Source organism: Haliaeetus albicilla, chromosome 19 (assembly GCF_947461875.1).
Source record: "Haliaeetus albicilla chromosome 19, bHalAlb1.1, whole genome shotgun sequence".
In the NCBI taxonomy this organism is placed as follows: domain Eukaryota; kingdom Metazoa; phylum Chordata; class Aves; order Accipitriformes; family Accipitridae; genus Haliaeetus; species Haliaeetus albicilla.
Window position 1 is genome coordinate 7,044,590 of NC_091501.1, and position 23,272 is coordinate 7,067,861.

Sequence of the window (23,272 nt, forward strand, 5' to 3'; positions counted from 1 at the left end):
TAGTTACCACTAACAGTGAAGAAGCTATCATCAGTATGATAATTTTAAGTATTATTTCTCTTAAGATGACAGAGGGATTTACTTCCAAGTATGTGAAACAGCATATGGGTTTTTTCTGTTTACAGCCTTTTACTTCTGGCCTTTTACAGGAGAATCAAAGACATTCTGCTTTCTAGGAGCATATTTTTTCTTGTTCCTCCCATACAAGACCCAGACATGAAGTAAAAGAGGAAAGAGTAAAAGGCAGAGACAACTCCTGCCTTCGGTATCCTTTTTGCATGCTTTTGCAAGTGAAGTGATATCAAGATGTTCAGCTAGTGTAACAGCTCCTTACAGCATCGTAGCCATCCTTATTAGCAGTAGTTAGATTTTAAAACACTCTTTTGTTTGTCCCTATTTATGCTGGACACATACAACCAGTTCAGAATTAGGACAGCAAAAAGCGAGATTACAGTCACCTTTTAAAAAGTAAGACCATTATTCATTTTTCATCATTTCTTATCCTTGAGAAATTTTGCTTTCCAACTGCCACCAAAATTTACCTAAAAGATGAATATAAAGTTCCTCATAGGTTCCAGTCTTGACTGGTGTGTGCTTGAACTTTAAAATAAGCAGACCGGAGGATGTTTCAAGATACAGCACTTTGTTCATCTCGTATCCATAGTTTGACCAGAGAGTACAAACTTAATGGGAGGTTTAACTGGCTCGCAGGCACAGCTACAAATCTTTGTGGGTCTGAGAGGAAGGACTGGACTGGGGCACTGCTATCCTTTTGGATGTGTAGTGAAACTGAAGCAGATTTATTTTTTTTCTGTACACTCTCAGAGCAAAGCTTTACATAGCACCTAGCTATGCAGAATATCATACATTATACTCAGTACTCATATTGACAAAGGCAATTTGTGTTAGGTATGTGCAGGTGCATTTTGACTGAGACTTCTTTATTTAAAATTGATTAAAACCCAAGGGGCAGAGGGCAGAAATTCTTTTGTTCTGTAGTTAATTCAGAAGCCAGGATGCTTGTTTTTAATACTCTGGTTCTTTAAGGACTAAAAACTATTTACCAAGGATTGGAATCATCTTGCCAAGTGCAAAGCTCTTCGTATTACTTCTTTCCAGTATAAAATGGCTATTTAGAAAAAATAAAAATAAAAATGAGCAGCTAATGTTTTTAGCATGTTCCCCATGTTCTTCTGTACGTAACAAAATAATTAGTTAATCCTCTGATGTTGCCTTAGCACAGTGCTTGGAAAATTGAAACTCGAAGAGCCATTTTCAGAGAACTGCAAACCATTTATCATTTAATTTCCATTTTGGTTTTTTTTTTGAATGAATGAATGTACATAACACCTGACATTTGTATTTCTCAGTCTATTTAACTGTCAAGGGTTGATAATTCTCTGAACCTTCTGTTTGCTACATTTGTACATATTCTGACATACCTACTTTATTGAGATAGACTTTTTTTTTAATTCAGTTGAGGGAAAAATCATTGAGGCAGTATCAATTTCATATAGAAAGCTTTGCCAGAATACCCTTTGCAAGCATGGATTTAGAAGACTCCATGGGAAATAAAAAAAATGTTAATCCACACTCTGACCTTTTCAGCTGTTCATTGGACCACCTTAGTAAAAACAACTATTGCCCCTATGGAGGATCAGGTGACACCATGTCTGGAAATTTTTTTGGATCAGCTTTTTGTTTCTGTTTAACTTGCCTCTCAGTTGTATAGCTATTTGAGTTCTGTGCTGATTCTAACAGAATATTGTGTCTTGGGACCTGTAACAGTATATAAGCATACAAAATGCATATGAACATTGTAAGTTACAGTAGCACTTGCCAGTTTTTTTCAGCTTGTGCAGTTTTGTTTTGCAATTGACTAGAGGCTCTGATTTTGTGCAATATAAAAATACATATAGCAGATGAGTTTCAGTGCTTTGATACCCATGCTGTTGCCTCTACTTTTTAGTGTACGCTAATCACAAGACAAAATATTTTTAGTAATGATGAGGACAAAGCCTTGATCAGTTTTCTGTACACAAAGCTTTTGCATTCCAAGTTAGCCTCAGCATCTCTAAGGTTAACATCTTCAAAATATTAATGTTCAGCTGAACTGCATTTCAGTAACTGTTAAACAGTCTTTAATCTTTCTTTCGCTGAAAGGTGGAGCTGCATGACTGTGCCTTTAAATGCCTGCATATATATGTACACATACATAGGGTATAAACTGCCAGCAGTTACATGCTGTACAGTATTTATTCCTTAATTTGACATTTATCATCTGGTATGGGTGCTGGTACAAAATACATTTTCAAATCATACACACTGTAAATCTGGATATTAACACTCACTTATTTTTTATAAATCCTCCCATTGGGGGTTCAGTCATTAATAGTTCCAGTTCAACAAACCAGTTCAATTAAAACATTTTTCAGAGGTTTTGGAAAAATTTGGATCATTTTCCTCTACTCTCTGTTTTTCACTTTTCATACCCTGCATTTCCTAACTCCAGCTGGGAGAAAAAGTGCTGTGTTGCACTTTTCTATGCAGTATTTTTGGCCAAATTAAAAGCAGGAAGTACCAGAAAGTTCACTGAAGAGCATATTCTTGTGAGATTTCTTGTCCAGCTTTACAGACCAAGAGATTCAGATAAGATTTGATTAAGCATTTACATTATTAAATTTCTGTGGCATTGACTGGAAAACTTGTATTATGGACATTTCATGGTAAATGAGATTAATTCTTCTTGAATATAACAACTTAGGGGTTTTTTTGAGGTAATTAAGGTGGCAAGATAATTCACTTAGATAATTTAAACAAACAGCTCCTTTGCCAAGCAAAAATTTGTACAATTCCTATAAACTAGATTAAACCTACTGAACTTTGTAGGCTAACCCCCTGTCCTTCCTTAGGGAGATGGGAGAAATTGCCAACTACATGTCATTGCTCCAAAACATAGTATGAAACACAGGTTGTTCAATAATTCAAACAGTATGGGCAAAAAGACTTTGCTATAGTGTTTTAGTAAGAGAGTAATAATGATGTGGGTATGACAGCAGGTTACTAATAAATATATTGTGAAAGTAATAAATATAAAATCAAAGAAAAGCTGCTTCAGTACATAAATGAGAACTTCATGTAAACTTGAGTAGCAGATCCAATTCTGTGTATAGCTACAGTGGATTCTGTGTATGGGTTTGTAGAATGCTTAGCAAACTGTAATAATTTGCAGGTAAATTGAGAATTTTGTTAAATTTTAAACCAAAATTAGCATAGCACATTTGGGTTCTAATCTTCAAGGCATTAAAGTAATAAGTGCATCTTTATTTATCTCATCCCATGAGAAGCTTCCTACTGATAGCCTCAGACTATGTTTGATTCTTAAGTGCTCTAAATTTAGATTTTTTTATTAAATGTACCAGCATTTAGATGTAACCATGAAGAATTTTCACCAAGTATTTCCTCCACTACACTTTATCTGGATTCACTGTAAACAAGGACCCCAAATCACCTCAATTTGTCTTGCCTTCCAATAGTACACAACCTTAGAATTTAAATGAAGTAGTTTTACTTAACAGGTTGAGCTGTTGGTAGTCTTTTGTTCTGATGTAATAACAAACATAGCACACATCATCATTCCAGGATTTTTCGTTGCTTAGCCTAGATTCTCCGAACTTAGCCCAGACATCAGGACTGGGAATTCAGTGTTCAGTTTGACATCCCATCCCATTTCCAAAGGATAGATTCTTTTCTGAATTGATTATTCCTGGCTAACGTGAGAATAAATTCTGAGAGTCAATAGTTTTCATGAAATAACCCAATAGATGGCATTTCCATGTACTGTTTGAGTTGGGGTTTACTTACAAATGCAAGTGTGTGTAATTCTCTGGCTGGAGCCCTGTCTTTGGGGATTTAAACGTCATTTCTCATCTTTCATTCATAGTTAATCATCTTGGGAGTTAGACCTATGATCTATATGCACTTGCCATTCCTGACTCTCCAGAGAGGCAACATGTCCTCAAATGTTTAATGACTTGTTCTTTAATGGCTTTGATCCTCATCAGTTGTCTGGCCATCCCAGAGAAAAGATGTCTTGGCTCCTAGAAGACCTGTTGAAGATGCAGAAGCTGGATTATTTAATATCATACAAAATGGGATCAAATATACTTTCTGTTCAGCTCACAATCTCTCTCTTGTATGTAACTGTGTGTAACTGTAGATCTCACATTCAAAATTTTATTAGCACAGTATCGGTAGTACCAAGAGTTCAGGTCCCATTTCTAAGCTTTCACTGTGCCTATCACTTTCAGCCATAGAGCTCAATCAAGCACAACATAAAAAATCAGATGTGTGGCCAACCAAGAAGTATTTCTGTTGCTGTTCTCCTGAAATGCCATGGGTGAAGTTGCATGAGGTGGTAGAGTTATCTGTATTTTTGCTATCAAAGCCAGCAAGGTCTTACTCCGTAACCCTGCTCACCAGACTCTGGTGTTAAACACATGCTTTGGCTGATATGATTCAACTCGTGGACCAGGCAGAAAACAGACCCTCCTCTAACGCTAGTTCTCCACCAAGACAGCAATTTGAACAGCCTTAAGGAAGGGATCACCGGGTGCTGTAACTGACAAATGGTAAAATGAGTGCAGGTAGCCATCAGTGGGGAGCAAAAGAGAGACGGGAAGCCCTTTGTGATGATGCAACGTGTTACGAGTGGTTCGACCTCTCTTCGTATTGGGACCTTACTTCTAAATGGTCTGATCAGCCCTTTCAATCTGTTGTAGAGAAAAATAATACAAGCAACCACTCGAAGATAAAAAAAACCAGGTTGGTTATTTTCCAGTTAGGAAATTCTTCAGGAGGAACATTTGTGAACCTACATGCTATTCCGCTTTTTCTTGGAGCCTGGTGCCTCTGAGGTTCCTTTGGTGAAAAGGAACAGACCTACTTATAGCCTACGCTTGAGAATCAAGTGATAGGTACTGCTGAACAAAACAAAAACAACAGCTGGATTTACCATACCCCTTTTTTTTCCCTTTGTGTAAGCATTAAAGTGCAGGAACCCTTCCTAACGTGATTGCAGCCATGCTCTCATCTTTTTCAGAAGATCCCAGGGTCATTCGGTGCTCGTTATTTTTATTCTCCACATTCAAAGCCTGGCCCTTCACCACCCAAATGATGCACAAGAGCACAGAAACGGCCTCATCACTGGCTTTCCTCATCATTCCTCTGATGTCCGAGACCGCTGGGGAAGACGTTTTATCTTCACAACCTGCCTCACCCAGAGCCTTGCCCTGGGGCTGTGATGCCCATACTGCTGTGAACTGGTGTGACCTGAAGCAGGACCACGATCGAGGGGGGGGGGCTCCCCTCGCCTCGCCGCGGCCTGGCAGGGGCGATTTGCAGAACCGACCACACAAGTTTGGGGAAAAGGAGTGCGGCCATCCTTCGGGAGCAGCAGGCCAGGCCGGCTTGGCCTGTGCCCGCCCCGGCCCCGCGCCTCCCGCCCTCCCTCGGACTACGTTTCCCATGAGGCATTGTGCTGGGGGAGGAGACGGCGCATGCGCAGACCCACGGGTCCGCCCCCCACTCCTCTGGGAGTGGAGGTTTTGTTTCCGGGCCGAGGTCAAGAGGCCGCGTACGGAGCCGCCGGGGGCTTCCGGGGTGCGGCGGGAGGCGGCTCGGCGGCTGCGGGGCCGCTCTCCGTCCCGCGGCCTACGGCCCCGCGGGGATGGACGAGGACGGGCTGCCCATTGTGGGCTCCGGCATTGACCTCACCAAGGTACGGGCTGCGCTCGCCCGGCGGCCCGGAGCTGTCCCGCTTCCTCCCCTGGCGGCGGCTGCGCTGGCCCTGGTGCTGGGCGAGCCCCTTCTCGCTCCGCTCCCCGGCCCGGCCCGGCGGTCGGGCGAGCCCCTCAGCCCCCGCCGCGGCCTCGCCGGACCCCCTCCCTGCCCCTGCTCTGCTGCCGCGGGCGAGGACCGCCGCCTTCGTACCGGCGGCCGAGATCCCGCAGCGGGGCTTGGGGGGTGGGGGGGAGGCGGTTCGCCTTGTCTTAAGCTGGGTCTCCAGGAGCACGGTCTTAATGTTTTCCAAAGGCGGTAGCCTGATATTTAAAGGCTAGGCCGTTGCAGTCTTACAGCTGTGAGGCAAATCCCGTGCAAAGCTGCTTATTCGTGTCTTTTAATGATGCAAACCCATTTTTTTAGCCGTTTCTCAAATACAGAGCATAAAGGTGGGACGTTCCTGTTGCCCCAATGATCCTTCCATCCCCTGTGCTACCCCATGAATTTCTGATAAGGTCGTAAGCACTGTTTGACAGTTTTGAAACTACGGGGTTGAGCTTTAGCAAACCCTGCCGTACGGGTGCATGGGCTGACAACTTGAGATAGTGGCAACAAAAGCCTCACAAAAAATCAGGATGTCTTAAGATTAGCAAAGTGTCGTGAATGGCTGCGCTGACAAATGGAAGACCAGAGATGAGGTGAAGGCCAGAGAGTCGCTATATTCACAAACTATTGTTTGGTGCAGCTGAAGCTTGGCTGCAAATATTTTTCCTTGTAAATCCTTCACTTTAACTAATTACGATTCCATAGAGAAATTTCCTGTGTGAAGTTTAAGACTTAAAGCAATTGTCCAAGGTAATGAACCCTGAGGCACTATAATTTTATACATAAACATTTGCAGGAATGATCCTGATTCCAGTCTTGTGTAACAGTTTAAATAAAAATGCCAACTGTCTGTTACATTATGAGCACCAGACTTCTTTCTGACAAACATAACATCCTACCTTTTGGTCTGAAAAGTATGTGTGCATCAGATCTGACTTGGAGGAGTGACACTAAAGGGTAATTTAGGATAGTCTGGACTTGCAAATAAGGAAAAGTGTAGGTAGCCACTAAAGACTGAGACAGCAGTTTCACTGCTCTTTACTTTTGATTATAGTGTTCGTTGTAACTGAGTATTTGTATGGATGACCAAGTTTGCTTTTCCCTCTTAAGCTTTGGAAGGAAAGATTCTGATTTCCTCTCTGTGTTTTAAAAATTTTAACACTGATTTTCAGGAATGTTCACAATTTCATCTAAAAGTGTTTTCTTAAGTAAGATAACAGTCCTTCACTTACGTGGTTCTTGTTGCCTTTTCTGTGTATCCCGCAACTTTTCAACTGTCATGTTAGTAGATTTTTAGCGAAAAAGTATTTGTATGCATGTATACATATATGTATATTAAAAATTTGTTTGTATATATGTGCGTTCATAGCAAGCACACTTAGGACAGATTTCTAAAATAATTTCTTCTAAAACATTTACATTTTTCAACAGGTCTTTGAATCCAAATGTGGGAATTGACAACTATGTGTGATCTAATTTTCTTATATTATTTAATGCAGGTTCCTGCTATTCAGCAGAAAAGAACTGTAGCATTTCTAAACCAGTTTGTGGTACACACAGTGCAGTTTCTCAACCGCTTTTCTACTGTTTGCGAAGAGGTATGTTTATTATTTTCCCAGCTGTCAATTTATACAATTAAAAAAACCCTAGAAATGAGAACTATTCACTTAAATATTTTTGATGCAACAATACTGGTAGCTTAAACCAAAAAAATTTAGTCTGCTTTCTGTTCAAGGTTTCTCTTGACTAAATGCTTAAGACAGATTTTTTTTCCCCAAGATAGCCACATGAACTGCTGATTATACCACACTTAATCTTGTTGCCTTAAACTTTTGTGTTTGGCACAGTCTTTGAACTTTTTGATACATGGAATTTGTTCTGAGCAGCTCCATCTGTGGATATTGTCGTTTTGGAAGAAGGATGCCATATTCCTATGGTGCTGAATCCACTTTGACAGTCAGTATCCCTCTCATCTGTGCATCAAAACTTGCTTTCAGATTTTACCACCTTTAATTTAAAAGGGTGATACACTAAGCTCTGAAGGTAAATAATTTTGATGCAGGGGAAAAAAAGAAATTTTTGGCAAGTGATTAGTATGGAACATGAAGCAGTTAATTCTAGTGTCTTGTAAAAAAGAGAAAAATACATATATTTAGTGTTAGTAAGTTTTTGTGATGACTTTAGTGTCAATGGAAATATACCAGATTGACAGGACTAGACTTGTCCACTGAACAGGACAAGAGTGCTTCCTCCCTTGTAGAAAGGGACTTTTCTAATGTGGCTTTGAGCTTAACCTTCTTGTCATTAGTGGGTTTTTTGTAACTGTTCGCTAGCTTATTCAACAAAGGCTACTATACAGCCCTAGCCAGCAGGGCTAGGGCAGCAGTCAAATGCAATTAAACTAGGCTATGTAATCTGAGAAATTCTGTTATTTGTTAGTAAAGTTTAGAGCCAGACCCGTGACAAGTATAAAATTTGGCTACCACATCAACATATGGAGCTTCAGAGGATAAAATGTAATTTTTTTCTAGTTTTTTAAACTTATTGTAACTTGATACATGGGACAGTGTAACTGCCTGGTGATGCTGTTGTCAGTTGTCCAGAACTCAGTTGTCACATGATCTCAAAATTACCTCTTACATAGGCACTGTGGAAATCAGAACACATATATTTAAAGCCATCTTGAGCACGCAGCAATGCTGTGAAGTCTACTTAATAAAACAGTTATTAGTTAACCTAAACATGTTGTTACTCAACAGACTAAATAGTTGGTTTGTAAACTCCTTGAAAAGTTTTTTGTATTTATGAAGTATAGAAGTGTTTTTAATGTGAAAGTTCCCAGTGTAAATCAACAGAAGCCAAGAAATTCAAAATTAGGGCTGACGCCATCCTTAACTCTAAATTTCTTGGCTCTCGTCTAGTTGAACTGACCCATAAAGTTATATAACTGTCTTTTGTACATCTTTCCTCCTCTTTCCCCAGCTACATGTAGGGCACATAGTTCCTTTCAATAGGAACTAACTCCTCTTCACGAACAAAGAACCATCTGTAAACAAGTCAGTGCACTATCCAAAAAGACTAGCTCCTGTCAGTCTCTTTTTACTTTTTCTAGCATATTGGCAGAACTGCCATTTTCTTAGGGTGTTAAAGTTCTGCTTCAGAGCCAGGCAGAATCTTGCCAATGTGCCAGAAAGCTGTCAGAGTGGTACATATCTGCCAGCCAGTGTGCTAGCCAACTTCACTTGGACAGGTCTGGTGGAGTATGGTAGTGATTAGTTAAAAGAGTGACAGTTCTTATAGAGTAATTTAGAAAAACTTAAGTTGTATTTAAAAAAAAAAAAAAAAAAAAAGAGGTGTCAAAATGTGATTGAGGTGCACCTGGAGCATATAAAGCTTCTGGTTAGTTCTGGTTCACTGTGCATTTTGACTGTATAGGACTTTCAATCACCTGCTGTATTCTTTATCAGATTTTTCTACTTTGTATTTGCTCAGTTACATACACACACATCACATCTTCCACATTTGGAAAAAGCTTTGAAGAAAGGTTTTTTGGTAACTGTGAGAGTACAATATGTCTACCATTATTCTCCAGTTGTCCAAAGTAATACCCTATTTACTTTGGCTTTCTTTTGTACATAGTCTGTCTTCATTTCTGTCAGTCATTATTTGGGAAAACTAACTGCCTAGTAAAATTATTTAAAAATTGAACCAGTGTAGCTACTGTAATAAAAAGGAATGCCATTGCTTCATTAATTTCATAACGTTATCATCTCATTTACACTCTACTCTGCCTTCAGCAGGTAGAAGACAAAAGTGATTTTGTTTAGCTAGATCTGAACTGGTTTATATGTACAAGTGCCTAGGGGAGTGTTTTTACGTCCTAATTGTTTTCTATTCTAGAAATTGTCAGCGCTGTCTCTCCGTATCCAACAAATTGAAACAACACTCAATATTTTGGATGCAAAGGTTTGTATGTGTACAGACTTTGTCTTCTAACAGTGACAGCCTCCTACATACATGAACTAGCTTCCTTTTCATAGCCTGAATTGAGCAAATAAGTTTTCATAATGATTTGAAGGAGTTAATGCAAACTGCTCACACGGCAAATTCTCACTTCGCATGCATTGCCACTTATATTGCGTAATGTTTGAACATGTAGTTGATATGGAAGAAAGGAACCAACAGCACATAGTGGAAATGTTGGGTTTGTCTCTGTTAAGCATACTGAACAGGAAAGGAGCACTTGGATCTTGAAAAGGCAACTAAACTATATGGCAGATTACTTATGTTGATTTTATTGCAATGTTTGGTTTTAAGAAAATGGAGAGGAGTTTTCCGATATTAAAACATGCAACTTGTGTTGCAGGGTTGCAGTAAGAAATAGCATTTGCCGTGCAAACTGTAATAAGAAATTTTTGCCCCCTTTGTAAAGCAAAAGTATCTTTGTGTTACCGGACTGTAAAGATTTCAACTGGTATAAGTAGCTAGATAGATGCCTTGTAAAACTTTGGATATTGAAATGTGACCTGAATTGGATCTAAGCTAACACAAATGCATCTGATGTATCTTCTTTAGCTAAAATGACAAAAGGATATAATCTATAGTCATATATTATCATTTAATTTGCTAAAAGAAAAAAAAAAATATCCCCAAACCAAAAAACCACCCACTGTAGAGTTTTAACCAATCCTTCTTTCAATAATGATGGAAGCAATTTTGCTTGTTTTTTCTGGGAGCAGGGGTAGGACATTTTGAAATCATTCATTAAGATCTTTGTGAAAAAAATACTGTAGTACTACAAACAATGCTTACTAACTCTTACTGATTTAAAAATATTTAGGAATGATCAGTATTGATAATTCTTGCAGAATTCTTCATAATCATGTTAAATAGAATTTCCTTCAAATAGATATGTGGTGTATTTAATTTGCACTCTCAGCATCTCCTTAAAAAAGAGTGAAATATGTAGAAGATGGCAAAATCTGTAACCAGTCGCCTATCTGTTAGGTAATAGAGCTGTTCTTGTAATGATTTCTTCACTGTAGAGGAAGTAGCAGAGAAGATGGCATGGCTTTTGTGTGGTTGATAAGTGCAGCAGCAAAATGCTAGGAAGGTGTCAAAGCCTTTCCTGCACTGCAGCCCTGTGTTAGCAGTGAAAGCTCCAATGCAGTGTTTTGGGGGTTTTGTTGTAGAAGCCACCTGATTAGAAAAGTCTTTTTTTTTTTTTTTTTTTTTTTTTTTTTTTGCCAATCAAAATACCAAAACTAGTGATAAAAAGTTATGATTTTACTAATGTGAAACCTACCTGGGGAGTATATGGTAAGCAGCATACTGCAGATTTTATTGTACACATGGACTTATGATATGCTCATTGCTTATTTGATGATGTTTTGTGCAGTTAGCCTCTATTCCTGGCCTAGAAGATGTCAAATTTGAAGTGTCCAGTGCAAATATGAACAGTGTTACAAATGGTCCTGTGGGACAAACTACTACAGATCAACAGACAGCTGTATCACCTCAGTCTGGAGTAAGTAATGAAGCATAACTAATACACTGAAGGAATATACCTCTCCACATCAAGTTTCTAGTCTCATTTGAAATAGATGGAAGAAGCAAGTCTATTGGAAGAGAGCAATCAACTGTAAAGATCTAAACCTATGTTTTTCACTAATGAAACTGTTTTAATGAATGTCTTAAAACAAAAAAGGGTATTCTCTTTCTTGAATATGTGGCTTAAGTAATTGGAACTAACTCAAATCTGATGGTAGATGCCTCCTTGCTCTTCTTCAATCACACTAAAATATGAACGTGAATTACATCAGGGGACTGGGAAGGTCATGAATGAAAATAACAGTTTGAAACACATAATTCCAATTCTTTTCTCCTTCCTTTAGAATGTGAGCTTTCAGCTCAAATTGGAGTTTCTAGCATACTTGATTTTAAAGAGGTTATTACAGTGAATGTTTTCTATATATTATCATCTATGTACAGAAAATGCCAGCTTATTGTAAGTGAATAACATTAAGATCCTATCCCTGCAATTAATTTTTTGTTGTTTGGTTTTTTGTGTGTGTGTGTTTGGTTGGGTTTTTTAACCCAGACTTAAATCCTGTCATTACCACTTCACTAAGTGAGGCTTTCTGGCTCATTTGTGGATGGAATTCTTTCCCTGGTTTCCTATTATATTTTCTTTTCTTGGAATCTCTAATTTCAATCTCTGCTCATTCTTTTATTTGGTGGAAGTTGCTGTGGAGCAGCAATAGCTGGAGTAGTCTGCTGCTTTTCCCTGCCTGTTAAAGACTGTAACTCTTAATTTGCAGCCAGCAACATGGGAAACAGAATGGACAGTTAGCATTGCGTGCTTCAGTCATGTTAGAGAATGAGTCCCTGTTATTTCGTTTTCTTTAAAATGTTCCTCCTCGCAGATGTTAAAGTAGGGACAGATATTCCTGAAAGGAGATTTCCAATGCTACTTTCAAATGGTTAGTTTAATAGCAAATATGCACTTTTCTGTTGTCCTTTAAATAGTGCTATATCTTCATGTAATTTTTCTTTTTTATAAATTAATTACTCTCAAGAATTTTTTTATTTTGTTATGTTATCCTTTTGGTTAATGGTTTATACTAAAACCTATAGTTTAAAAGTTATATGATCTGTAGGAAACATTTTTCAGGGAATCAAATAAATGTTTTGAGGAAAAAATGCATTGGACCACTACAGGAGATATATAGATATAACCCTTAAAATTTTTTTTTTAATAAAGTGAGCATTTAAATTTAGTTCTGTTTTATTCATTAAATACAACAAACTTAACAGGGCTATTAAAGGCGCTTTTTTTTCCACATACTGTGCAATAATTTAAAATTGTGACTAAAAGTAGGAAGTCTCACTTGTGACAGTGAATAACGAAAGAGCTGGGTTTTGTGTGTTCATACATCTTGGAAATCTCTTATACTATGAGTGTAAATCAGAATAATCTTGATGAGGAAGTGTTGCGCTTTACTCTCAAATTACAAATTTTATTGATTGAAATCTCTCCATGCTTCTGGTCTGCATACCTAACCATTAAAGTGTTATCTTCTTTGTATGCAGCAGAACAATATACATGAAGAAGGGTTACAGAAAACAGAGGTAGTAACAGAAAATGTCAGAACTGTGGCCAAGGATCCAAGATATGCCAGATATCTCAAAATGGTACAAGTGGTAAGTCAGTTCTCTTATCATTCTTTGGGTACTCCATTATTTTAGGTGGAACGTCACACACCACTGTAAGTGAACATTACGTGTCTGAAGATATATCTTGCAACAGTAATCTTTAAGCTAGGAAAACATCACAATATTTCTAGCACATCTCTAATAAATGAGCTTCAGCTTTGTACAAAATTCTGCCAATATACTTGTCAACTGAAGGTGTGAAGATGTGTAAATGCAGAGTGGTATTAGCTGGACTCACAGAAGATGCCACTGAAAGTGTACTTATTCTGGCAGAATTGTTGTCATTCCCTACACACAGACATGATCACAGTTTGGTTTTGCTGTAAGGTACAAAATACAGCTTTGCTAGTATAGTCCAGAGCAGGAATATTTGATATTTCTGTAGCATTCAAAATAGAGACACAAGAATTGCTTCACTACTTGGCTCCACTTCAGTTTTCTGTTATTCATGATGCAGGTTTTGTTTACCTCTCTCTCTGTGGGCTGTTCTACAGATAAATAGGAAATAAATGAATGTAATCTCAATATTTACATGTGTGAAAATGAATGAAGGGAGTGAAAAGGTGAATGGGACATTTTTTAAGAGCTCTTATTTTCACGTCCACAAAATTAAAAATGAGATTGGAAACAAAGAAAAAAATCTGTCTTTATTTTCAAGCTGTCAGTGGAAATTTTCCTCTAAAATACATATTATAATTCTGGAAAATATGACTGTGTCATAGTATTAGTAAAGTGTTGCTTATGTTAAAACTAACTTCATGGTTTCACTCCCTCTTCAGAGCAATTATTGCAATTGGTGTGCTTGGTACTTTGGATGATGTTCCAGACCTTATTTTTCATTTGAATCACAAATTGGCACTTTATGGGTAGCTTATTACAAACCATGTGGAAAACCCAGCAGTGGGGTAGTAGCAGAGAGTAGAACGCTATGTTAGTGTATTGATTTAATGCCAGGCTTCAAAGTGGATGTGAAAGTGCTGGATGGTCTAATTACTTTGACTTTTTTTTGGTGACTGCTAGAGGAGTGAGATCTCACTTTCCACATTTATCCTTTGTACTGGCAGTTCCTGGTGACTCCTCTGCCAGTTGTAAATAGTGTCATAGGAAAGTCAAACTAACATACTACAAATTAATGTGTGTTTTTGTATTTGCCAGACTTGTCTTCTTGTCCAGTCAAATATTTCAGTTCGTGTTATTTATTTGCCCGAATTAAGCTTCTAGCTGAAGATTTGTTTGAACTGATCATTTATTTATTGCTCACAATATTTGTAGTATTTAAGAATTAACACCGTGAAGAAATACTTCTTTTACACTAAATAGAGCTGTTCTGTGAAATAGTAACAAACTCATTTCAATGGAGTGCAGTTGAGCATACTAAATTCCTATTTTTTAAAATATACAATATATTGTTGTATATACATACTATATATATTGTTGTCTATCCTATTTGCTATAGTAAATGTTCAGAACAATTCTATTGACGGTGTGAGAGGAGCAGTCCACGATTTCAGATAAACTTCATGTTTAAAGTACAAATACTCTTACTTGATTCTAAACACCAAACATGACTGCATAGATGCCAAGATACTGACTGGCCTGATACAAACTGATCCTTGCTTTAAAGGACTGAAATAAAAAACAAACATGGAGAGCGCACTGATCATCAGGAATTGCCAACACTGATGGTTATGTGACCTCCTTCTGCACTATGGAGAACCAAAACATATTTTGCAGCAAGATTGCTATATGTACTGTGGCTTCTCCAGAACCTGCACACTTCCCGAGCCACAGGACCAGGCTGGGAGTAGGGCTGGGGTATACTGGGATGAATGTGTAGTGATTTGGATTATTTCAAATCTTAAATGGGCAGAGACAAATGCAATGGAAATTTACTATTGGCTTCTATGTTAGAAAAGTACACCTGTGCCGTTTCAGTGGACCTGTATGCTCAATGTAGAATCATACAATCATACCATGGTTTGGGTTGGAAGGGACCTTTAATGATCATCTAGCTCCAACCCCCCTGCCATGGGCAGGGACACCTTCCACTAGACCAGGTTGGTCAAAGCCCCATCTGACCTGGCCTTGAACACTGCCAGGGATGGGGCAGCCACAGCCTCTTTGGGCAACCTGTTCCACTGCCGCACCACCCTCACAGTGAAGAACTCCCTCCTTATATCTAATCTAAATCTACCCCCTTTCAGTGTAAAGCCATTAGCCCTTGCCCTGTCACTACCTGCCCTTGTAAAAGGTCACTCTCTGGCTTTCTTGTAGGCCCCCATTAGGTACTGGAAGGCTGCTATAATGTCTCCCTGGAGCCTTCTCTTCTCCAGGCTGAACAATCCCAACTCTCTCAGCCTGTCCTCATAGGAGAGGTGCTCCAGCCCTCTGATCATCTTGGCGGCCCTCCTCCAGACTCGCTCGAACAGGTCCATGTCCTTATGTTGGGGGCCCCAGAGCTGAACGCAGTACTGCAGGTGGGGTCTCATGAGAGGGGAGCAGAGGGGGAGAATCACCTCCCTCGACCTGCTGGTCACACTTCTTTTGATGCAGCCTGGGATGTGGTTGGCTTTCTGGGCTGCAAGTGCACATTGCCAGGTCCTGTTAAGCTTCTCGTCAAATAACACCCCCAAGTCCTTCTCTGCAGGGCTGCTCTCAATTCATTCTTCACCCAGCCTGTATTTGTGCTTGGGATTGCTCAATGGTGTAGTTATTGTTTAGATTTAGAATAGTTGTCTGTTTTATTTTAGTAAGATTTAGGGTCACAGCAGTATCAGGCTCTGATTTTCCAGAGCAAAACTTACAAAATTATGAAAGAGAAAGTAATTGAATGCTCTAATTGTATTATAAACATATATAGGTACAATATTACTTGTTTTCCTTCAGGAAAAAAATGCACTTTAAAGGGTATTTTGATTAAACTTCAGATTAGTTTTGTAAATCTATGATATATGAGGGTATTGAGAGGGTTTTTTTCTTACATATTTTGATGCATACAGTTTTGGAATAAAATGCTTCTCCAAGTGTGAACTTAAAAGCATAACCGTTTCCAATCCATTCTTAGAAGTTCATATACTGAGCTCCCTTTCATTGGAAAGCAAATACGAATTCTGCTTTGCCTGATCTGACTCAATCTTGTTTTCACTTGGTTTGAAATGACGCATAAACACTTCATCAGTGATTTTTTGAGCTGGAGAAAGGAACCCTAAGAGCAGTCAAGCGAGAGAAAAAACATTAGACAGTATGAGACAGTGTATAGACACTCAATCCCTGGTGTGCAAATCTATACTAGAATAAGCGAATATTTTAAACTGTCGTGAAATACTCAAATACTTTCCCCTTTGCAATGTACATGTCTTGATTGTGATTCTTACTGTGAAACTGCACAAGGAAAACACAGTTAAGACAGCTAGCTTAGCTCTCACTTTGCCAGGTTATCTACCGCAACTGTCACTAGTACCACATGCTTCTCTGGAACTTTAGTCATGGCTGCCCTTTATTTTATCACTATTTTACTTACTTTGGACAAAAGATATTTGTCCTGTGCCAAAAGAATCCTACACAACTTTTCATTTAGGTTGCGAGGCGTCTCCTGACTTTCCTAGACCACCAATAGCTTTGTCCCTTGGAAATCAGAAATTGTGTCCTCCTTTTTTTTTTTTTTTTTTTTTTTTTTTTTTTTTCCCCTTCTATCTTGGCATGCAGTGGTCCAGGTGGCTTTTTCTGATGGTTTGCAACAGGGATGGCAAAGCAACAAATTGTCTGAGCAGCTCTAGTGGAAACATAGGAGCAGTTTGTTGGAACGTATCTCGTAAGACGACGTGGGTCAAAGTGTTCTTGGGTATGTGATCCAAGATGAGGGCATGTTTAGGTGTTGCTGAATAAAATAAAGTGTAGAAACTGTGGAGGGACTTGCAGTGAAAGGACGGAATTTTTTTAACACGTACATAGTTGGCTAAAATCTGTCCAGAAGTCATAGAAGATTCAAGCCTGACTGTACAAGCACTTGTATTTGTAGGAATCACTTTTAAATTGTGCTTCTGTTCTCATGTCCTGTTTGCCTTTTTCTGCATGCTTTTTAAAGACTTTTCCAATTTTTAGCACTGCCTTAAGGTATCCTTCCGGAGCAGCAGCAGATGCACTTTCCTGGTTTTCCTCCCTCTTTGGCTATACCTTCAGCGTGTCCGAGTCTTCATCTTTCTAGCACAACTGTTCTCTGCTGTCTTTGTGCTACTTCGTGCTTTCTTCACATTCTTATCCATACACATAACTTCAGCTTCCTGTTTTGTCTGCATGAATTGCAGATATATCTGTCCATTCCCGATTCCGTCCGTGCAACTTTCTGTAGATGTTTTGTCATAAATATAAGAAGGATTAAAAGGGCCTTTGATCTCAGTCATTTCTCGCTTTCTAGGTTCATACTGATGACAACTGAGATTATCATTCCATGCTCTTGTTCAACAAGTGATATGCATAAATTTGGATGAAAATGTAGCCTAAAAGAACCTATGGAACTTAGTTCACCTGTTTGTGTCCAGTAGTTTGATATTATTCTTCCTCCTCTTACACAGGGTGTTCCTGTAATGGCAATACGAAACAAAATGATTTCTGAAGGGCTAAATCCAGACCTTCTCGAGTAAGTAATTTGTAACTTTCAGTAGGGTTGGAATGCAACCATGTGCTTAAAAAACTTGGGAAAAAGTGTTAGAAAAGGTTGTGAATCTAAGTTATCTGCATTAAAACAGGTTTTGAAGTCTTCTGTGAAAGGCTGTTTTTAGCATTTTATAGGTCTGAAGAGGGCCATTAGTACCAAAGGAAGAGGAATGCAATCTCAGGTATGAGCTGTCTTCTCAATATTGTCTAGTCTAAGGCGAGGCCCAGGAAATACAGAGACTAGAATATAAATGGGTAGGTACTGCACCCTCCCAAACAGAAAGCTGCAGGACTTTACCATTCAGACTTGAGAGGAAATGGAAGGACTTGTTCCAAGCCAAGCAGAGGTGGTGCAGTTCAAGGAAAAGGATAGAGCAATGACAAGGTAACATTTGACAATGAGCATTTAGCGATGAGAAATCAAATAATACATCAGTAGCCATTTTCACTGTACTGTTAAGAGTATGAGGTTTTACCCAGATACTTTCTTTCAACACTTCAATAACAACATGTCATCACTATAGAGTAATAAGAACAAAGTCTGTTTTATTTTGCTGGATGCATGAGGGACAACACAGTTGTTTCCAGATTCCCTCTGTAGATGGAGCGTACAACTTTACTTCAACATTGACAGTGTAAATTGAAGTCAGCAGTTCAAAATTGTGACTGTTGATTGAGCTAACCTGATGTGAAGACTACTAAGAATAGATACTTATTTTCAGAGCTATTTGTCTGGCCATAAGCATGAATTTTAGGCTTATTTTACATTTGACATGTAATTTCATTTTACTGTACTATTTCACAGAATTTGTTGAACTGGTGAAATATTAACTTCCATTCTTACATTGTAGCCACTAAACTGTTTGAAACACTTTTGCATCCTCTCCAAAACTGTCAATGTATTAGAAAGTTCGCTTGTCCTTTCCAGTGAAGTCTTTTTACATTTTGGAAAGGCTTATTCTGAAACTAGCCACTTGTTTAATAAAATAAATAAAAATATAGGAAAACTGAAGTATTGGTCATATGTTGAGTTGCTTTATTTCCCAGCTACTTCCTGGTGTCTAAATAAGCCTAAAGTAGTTACTCCTCATTCCGTATTTTTACTGATTAAATGAGAAATAAGAAAAAGAACACAAGTAAGAACCTGTGCAAGTCTGAGACAGGTTTATCAAACATGGGTTTAGTATATGTGTGTTAAAAATGTTGTATTTTTTACTCTGCATTTCTGGTCCATACCTTTCTGTAAATGCTGCTATTTCTTTATGTTTGGATGGATTTTTATAGTAGATAAAAATAAGATAATACGTTACAATTTCAAAAGCTTTTTTAAAAAGTACCTGCTTTTGGATTGTCTTTTGGGTCTTTGGGTAACCTGCTTTTGGGTTAAGACAGAAACATTATTACTGTGGATTTGGGCTCAGGGAATATGTTTGGGGTTTGGTCTCAAAGTCCATCTTCAAAGATTCTGTGCAATAGTAATGCTTAGGCAGATTTTCTTTAAAACGTTATTGGTTTGAAAAGTGTATAGCAATTTTTTATAGTATAGCGAATCTGCCTGGTTAAAGAAAGCTAAATATTTGCCAAGGTGCATAATGCATAATATTTTGAGGAGTCAGGGGTGACCTTTTAAATTTCTTGCTTTCTTGTCTCAATATCACAGACTTTTATATATATATATGTATATATATATTGCCATTCACACCACATTTCTTGGGTCTTCAGGTTCCTTAGGCCTGCTCACTCAGTTCCAATGAAGATCAGGAAAATGTGCATATTGCTGTATGCTCAGTCACTTACTGCAGACTCTCCCAGCTATTTGCCAGTGACTGAGCATGGGGTTTTTGTGGCTGCAGAGATGCTAATTCTAATAATATGGAGTTGTTTATACTCTCTTCCTTCATCTGTTTTACTTCTGTTACCACTCCTTTCTCAACTTTTTACAGAGTTTGACGCTCCCAATTTATCTATTTTTAACTTTTGTTTCTTATCCTTCCTCTCTTGCCTGTCTACAATTCCAGGAGAGTTTGTCCTGCTCTCATGAGCTAAAGGAACTCATTGCCATCTTCCTCTCCTTACTAGGGGAGAGTTTTTGCACTGGTCTCTCCAGATCACATGTCTTTGCACAGCTCTTCTGTTTTGTCATTGCCACGGTAACAAGGAATAATATTGTGAAGTGTTATTTGCATGAGAAAGTAAACGCTTTCTTAATTTATTTTAGAGGTGTGCAGGGGGGAGGGAGAAGGCTGTCTTACGGTTCTTTAATGCACTTCTCATTTTTGCACCCAAAATGTTTAGAAACACTTTAAAGGTACCCTAAGGATTTCCAACAGAGGAATTATAATGAACAGAACTGAAGTTGGAAGAGAAATTCTGTGGCATGACACACGGGTAGCCCCAAGATAAATAACAACGGGACGAATAATACAATTGTTGGCTTAGTTTAAAATGTAATGTTTTATGAAAGAGAGCAGTTAACTATCATACAAGAAGCTAGTTTCTGTGAAGATCATTCTTCCTCTTCCCCGAGTATAATTGCATGTATATTTTCCACCTTGGTTTCAGAATTTACCAGGCTCAGTCTTGCTTGTATGGTCAAACTCATTACATACTTACGAGGGAGTCTCGAGGGAGAGCCAGCACCTTCAGCCAGTAGTGTTAGTTAGTCTTTAGATGGCTTGTTTCTCTCCCTTTCATTCCCAGTAGATTGCCTGAGCAAATGTTTCAACACATTAAGATCCATCTTAAATATTCTCTTCAAAACTAAATACAAGAGGTCTGATCATTTATAGTCAATAAAAATCCCATGGCTGCTCTTGCATGTCAAATTTAACCCAATGTTCTAGCCAAATTCCACTCTGAGTAATTCTTTTTTGCTTCTCTAAATTATCCCTGCAGTTTTAGTTGGATACAATATTGTTCATTTCCTGTCTTATTTTTTTCATGTACTATTTACACTGCTTAATGGTGTACAGCATGTTCCTTTCAGCCCTAGAACCTCTGAAGACTGAAAAAAACCTGAATTAATCAGTATTGCCTGCTTTCAACTCTTTCTACAAGTGTTTGCCACTTCTTAGTGATCTGTCATTATTTCCAATAACCTCAAAGGTGCGCATTCAAACCAATGTCTACAGTTTTGATGTCCAGTGAATTACAGTTTCTAGTGTTTATTTTTCAGTTGTAAGTGGAGCAATACCAATAAGGTGTGAGTTTGTAAACCATAAACAGTTAATCTGTTAAGTGTTGTGGAAATAAAGTGCATGCAATTGTACTGAAAGAACATTAGCACTACATGCTAAGTTGCTTGTGTTCTCAGCCACTTTCTAGGATTTACAATAGAACATTTTTGTTGCCTGCAGGACCCCAGATGCCCCTGTGCCTGCCTGGGGAGATGATGGGAAAGCAGAAGACAGTTCTGATAGTGAATCTTCATTTAGTGACTGAAGAGACTGATTTTGGCCTTTGGAAACCTCTGTTAAGTGCTAATGCCTTTGGAGCTTTAGCAGACGATGGTTTTGCATTGGTCACATGGGTGACATGTTTATCTGACAGCATTTTTAAGAGCTATGATCCTCCATGTTCTCTACCAGAAGGTTTGAACAGGCAGTGTGTTTCAGCCTGAACCTTTCCAGGATGAAAATTAATCGTGAGATCCTTGCAATTTTTATGCTGCATCATTTCAGATTCCTTTCTGATTCTTCTGAAACTACTTTGTAAAACCAAAAATTCCACACCTCTAAACCTCCAGGCCTCTAAGACTGTATTCTGGTCGTTACTGCATTTTCTATGTAACACAATTAACCTAAGTTGCCTTCTTTCTGTCCCATAACTTACAGGTAAAGTAACTTTTTTCAAAATGAAAGTGTTTCATTGATGAACTGTATTTTTTTTTTTCTAATATACTATATTCTCAAGTGACACAACAAGAATTACACAGAAGTCAGCTATCTTAAGGTGATTGCAAATCAGTGATACTCTCGGAGAAACTAAAATACAACTGAGAAATATATTAAAACCCGATCTGAATCTATTTTCAAAGTATATACTGCTATTCAATGTCACGTTAGAGTCTGAACAAAGTTGTTAAAGAAATTCCTGCTCTGTAGAAGAGTTGATTTATCAAATTCAGGTTACAGTGGTGTAGAAAGCTACAGACATTGCAAGATTGGTTTGAAAATGACACTGTGAAAGAAGCAAGTGACTGGGAGATTATTAATGGAATACCAGATTCTCACTACTTGTTCACTGTCACATGGGTCAGTAGAAACCACTTTCTGACTGCTGTTGGGCTTATTCAAAAGGAGCTGTGGCTGAGCAGTTTGCATAGGATAAGAAATCACCTCCAAGTTGGTGCCTTTGCTGATAATTTCAGCAAAGAAGCCAAAATTCAGTTTGTGTAATGATAAAACTACCTTGCTACCTCTTGAGGTGTGTGTTAGGGAACAACATAAAGAAATCCACTTGGAGCCTGACTGGCCCTGAAGATTTCCCTCCAAATTACTTAATCTACTCCATGAGTCAAAAATGACATTTCATTAAAGAATCTTCTTTAATACAATTTGTTCCACGTGAAATTCTTCACAATCTATTTGAATTCCCCGGATTATTGTGATTATACTAGAATGCTGTGGGCCAGGCAATCATCCACTTCTGGTATTTCACATTCTTCATGAGACCAAGAAAAGACTAAAACTGAAGTTGTAAGTATATAAATTTGTTAGCTTTTATGACCGAGTCATTACCTTCTCTCTTATTTACGCCACTTCAGTAGGTTAGCTGCTTTTTTTTCTGTAACTTAAGCATGGCTCCCATTTCAGTCTAGCAGACATACTTAAGCTCTTCATAACCTGTAAATCAGAGTAATGCCTGAATTCCTGCAAAAGCATATATACACTAGAGAATGTCTATAGATGGCATTTCAATGATGAGTTAATTATTATTGAACACTTAAACAAAAATATTCAATAGTTAACACTTGGTAAAACTCGACAAATATTAAGATATTAGCAATAAGTATTTCAAAAGTAGATGTTATAATGTTATTTCAGAAAGCATATAGTAAAACACTGGTGACTTTTTTAAATCTATATTTGAAAACTCATTGAAGCAATCTGTATAATTAAAGCTATGCTTTGTAAACCAAAGTTGTGGTTCTATTTTATTGCCATATCTTAGTTTAAACAAGATAATGAAAATTCTTCTGAAATCTCTGCAAATCGTGTTTCGCTAAAACTAGTTTTGCTGAAGTTGCATCAATCTGCTAGCTGAAGGAGGAGAGTTTTGAAAACAGGGGTTTAGAGTTCAACATAAGCCATATTAGCAAACTGACTAGACAAGAACTGAACAAACCGTAGCCACTATTCTAACAAGAAAATTTAAGAAAGACTGAAATTAATAAGGACTGTATGTTTGATAGTCTTGAACTGATATTAACCTATGTAAAGAAGTAGCATGATTTAAAGACTTGAGACATAGTAGTTAATTATTTTTTTAAAGGAATAAACAAGGTTACCAAAACACA

The 23,272-nt window shown here is 38.1% G+C and overlaps 1 protein-coding gene across 2 annotated transcripts; it reads left to right on the forward strand.

The window, feature by feature from the left end:
- Nucleotides 1-5,617: 5,617 nt before the first annotated feature.
- On the forward strand, nucleotides 5,618-23,272 carry WASHC3 (WASH complex subunit 3). 2 transcript variants are annotated; one of them, XM_069807468.1, is made up of 7 exons: nucleotides 5,618-5,779; nucleotides 7,386-7,484; nucleotides 9,787-9,852; nucleotides 11,285-11,413; nucleotides 12,982-13,089; nucleotides 17,673-17,737; nucleotides 21,111-23,272. In XM_069807468.1, exons 1-7 carry the CDS (start codon nucleotides 5,729-5,731, stop codon nucleotides 21,193-21,195), a joined length of 603 nt encoding a protein of 200 aa, XP_069663569.1. In that variant the 5' UTR covers nucleotides 5,618-5,728; the 3' UTR covers nucleotides 21,196-23,272. The 2 variants fall into 2 exon arrangements, with proteins under 2 accessions (XP_069663569.1, XP_069663568.1); XM_069807467.1 differs by having other exon boundaries at nucleotides 5,621-5,779; nucleotides 12,979-13,089.

Bases quoted from the DNA above. Each gene is read 5' to 3' on its own strand.
- WASHC3 (XM_069807467.1), top strand. From the start codon at position 5,729: ATGGACGAGGACGGGCTGCCCATTGTGGGCTCCGGCATTGACCTCACC. The intron at 7,485-9,786 runs GTATGTTTATTA...TTTCTATTCTAG, and splicing joins TTTCTACTGTTTGCGAAGAG to AAATTGTCAGCGCTGTCTCT. The intron at 17,738-21,110 runs GTAAGTAATTTG...TGTTGCCTGCAG, and splicing joins CTAAATCCAGACCTTCTCGA to GACCCCAGATGCCCCTGTGC.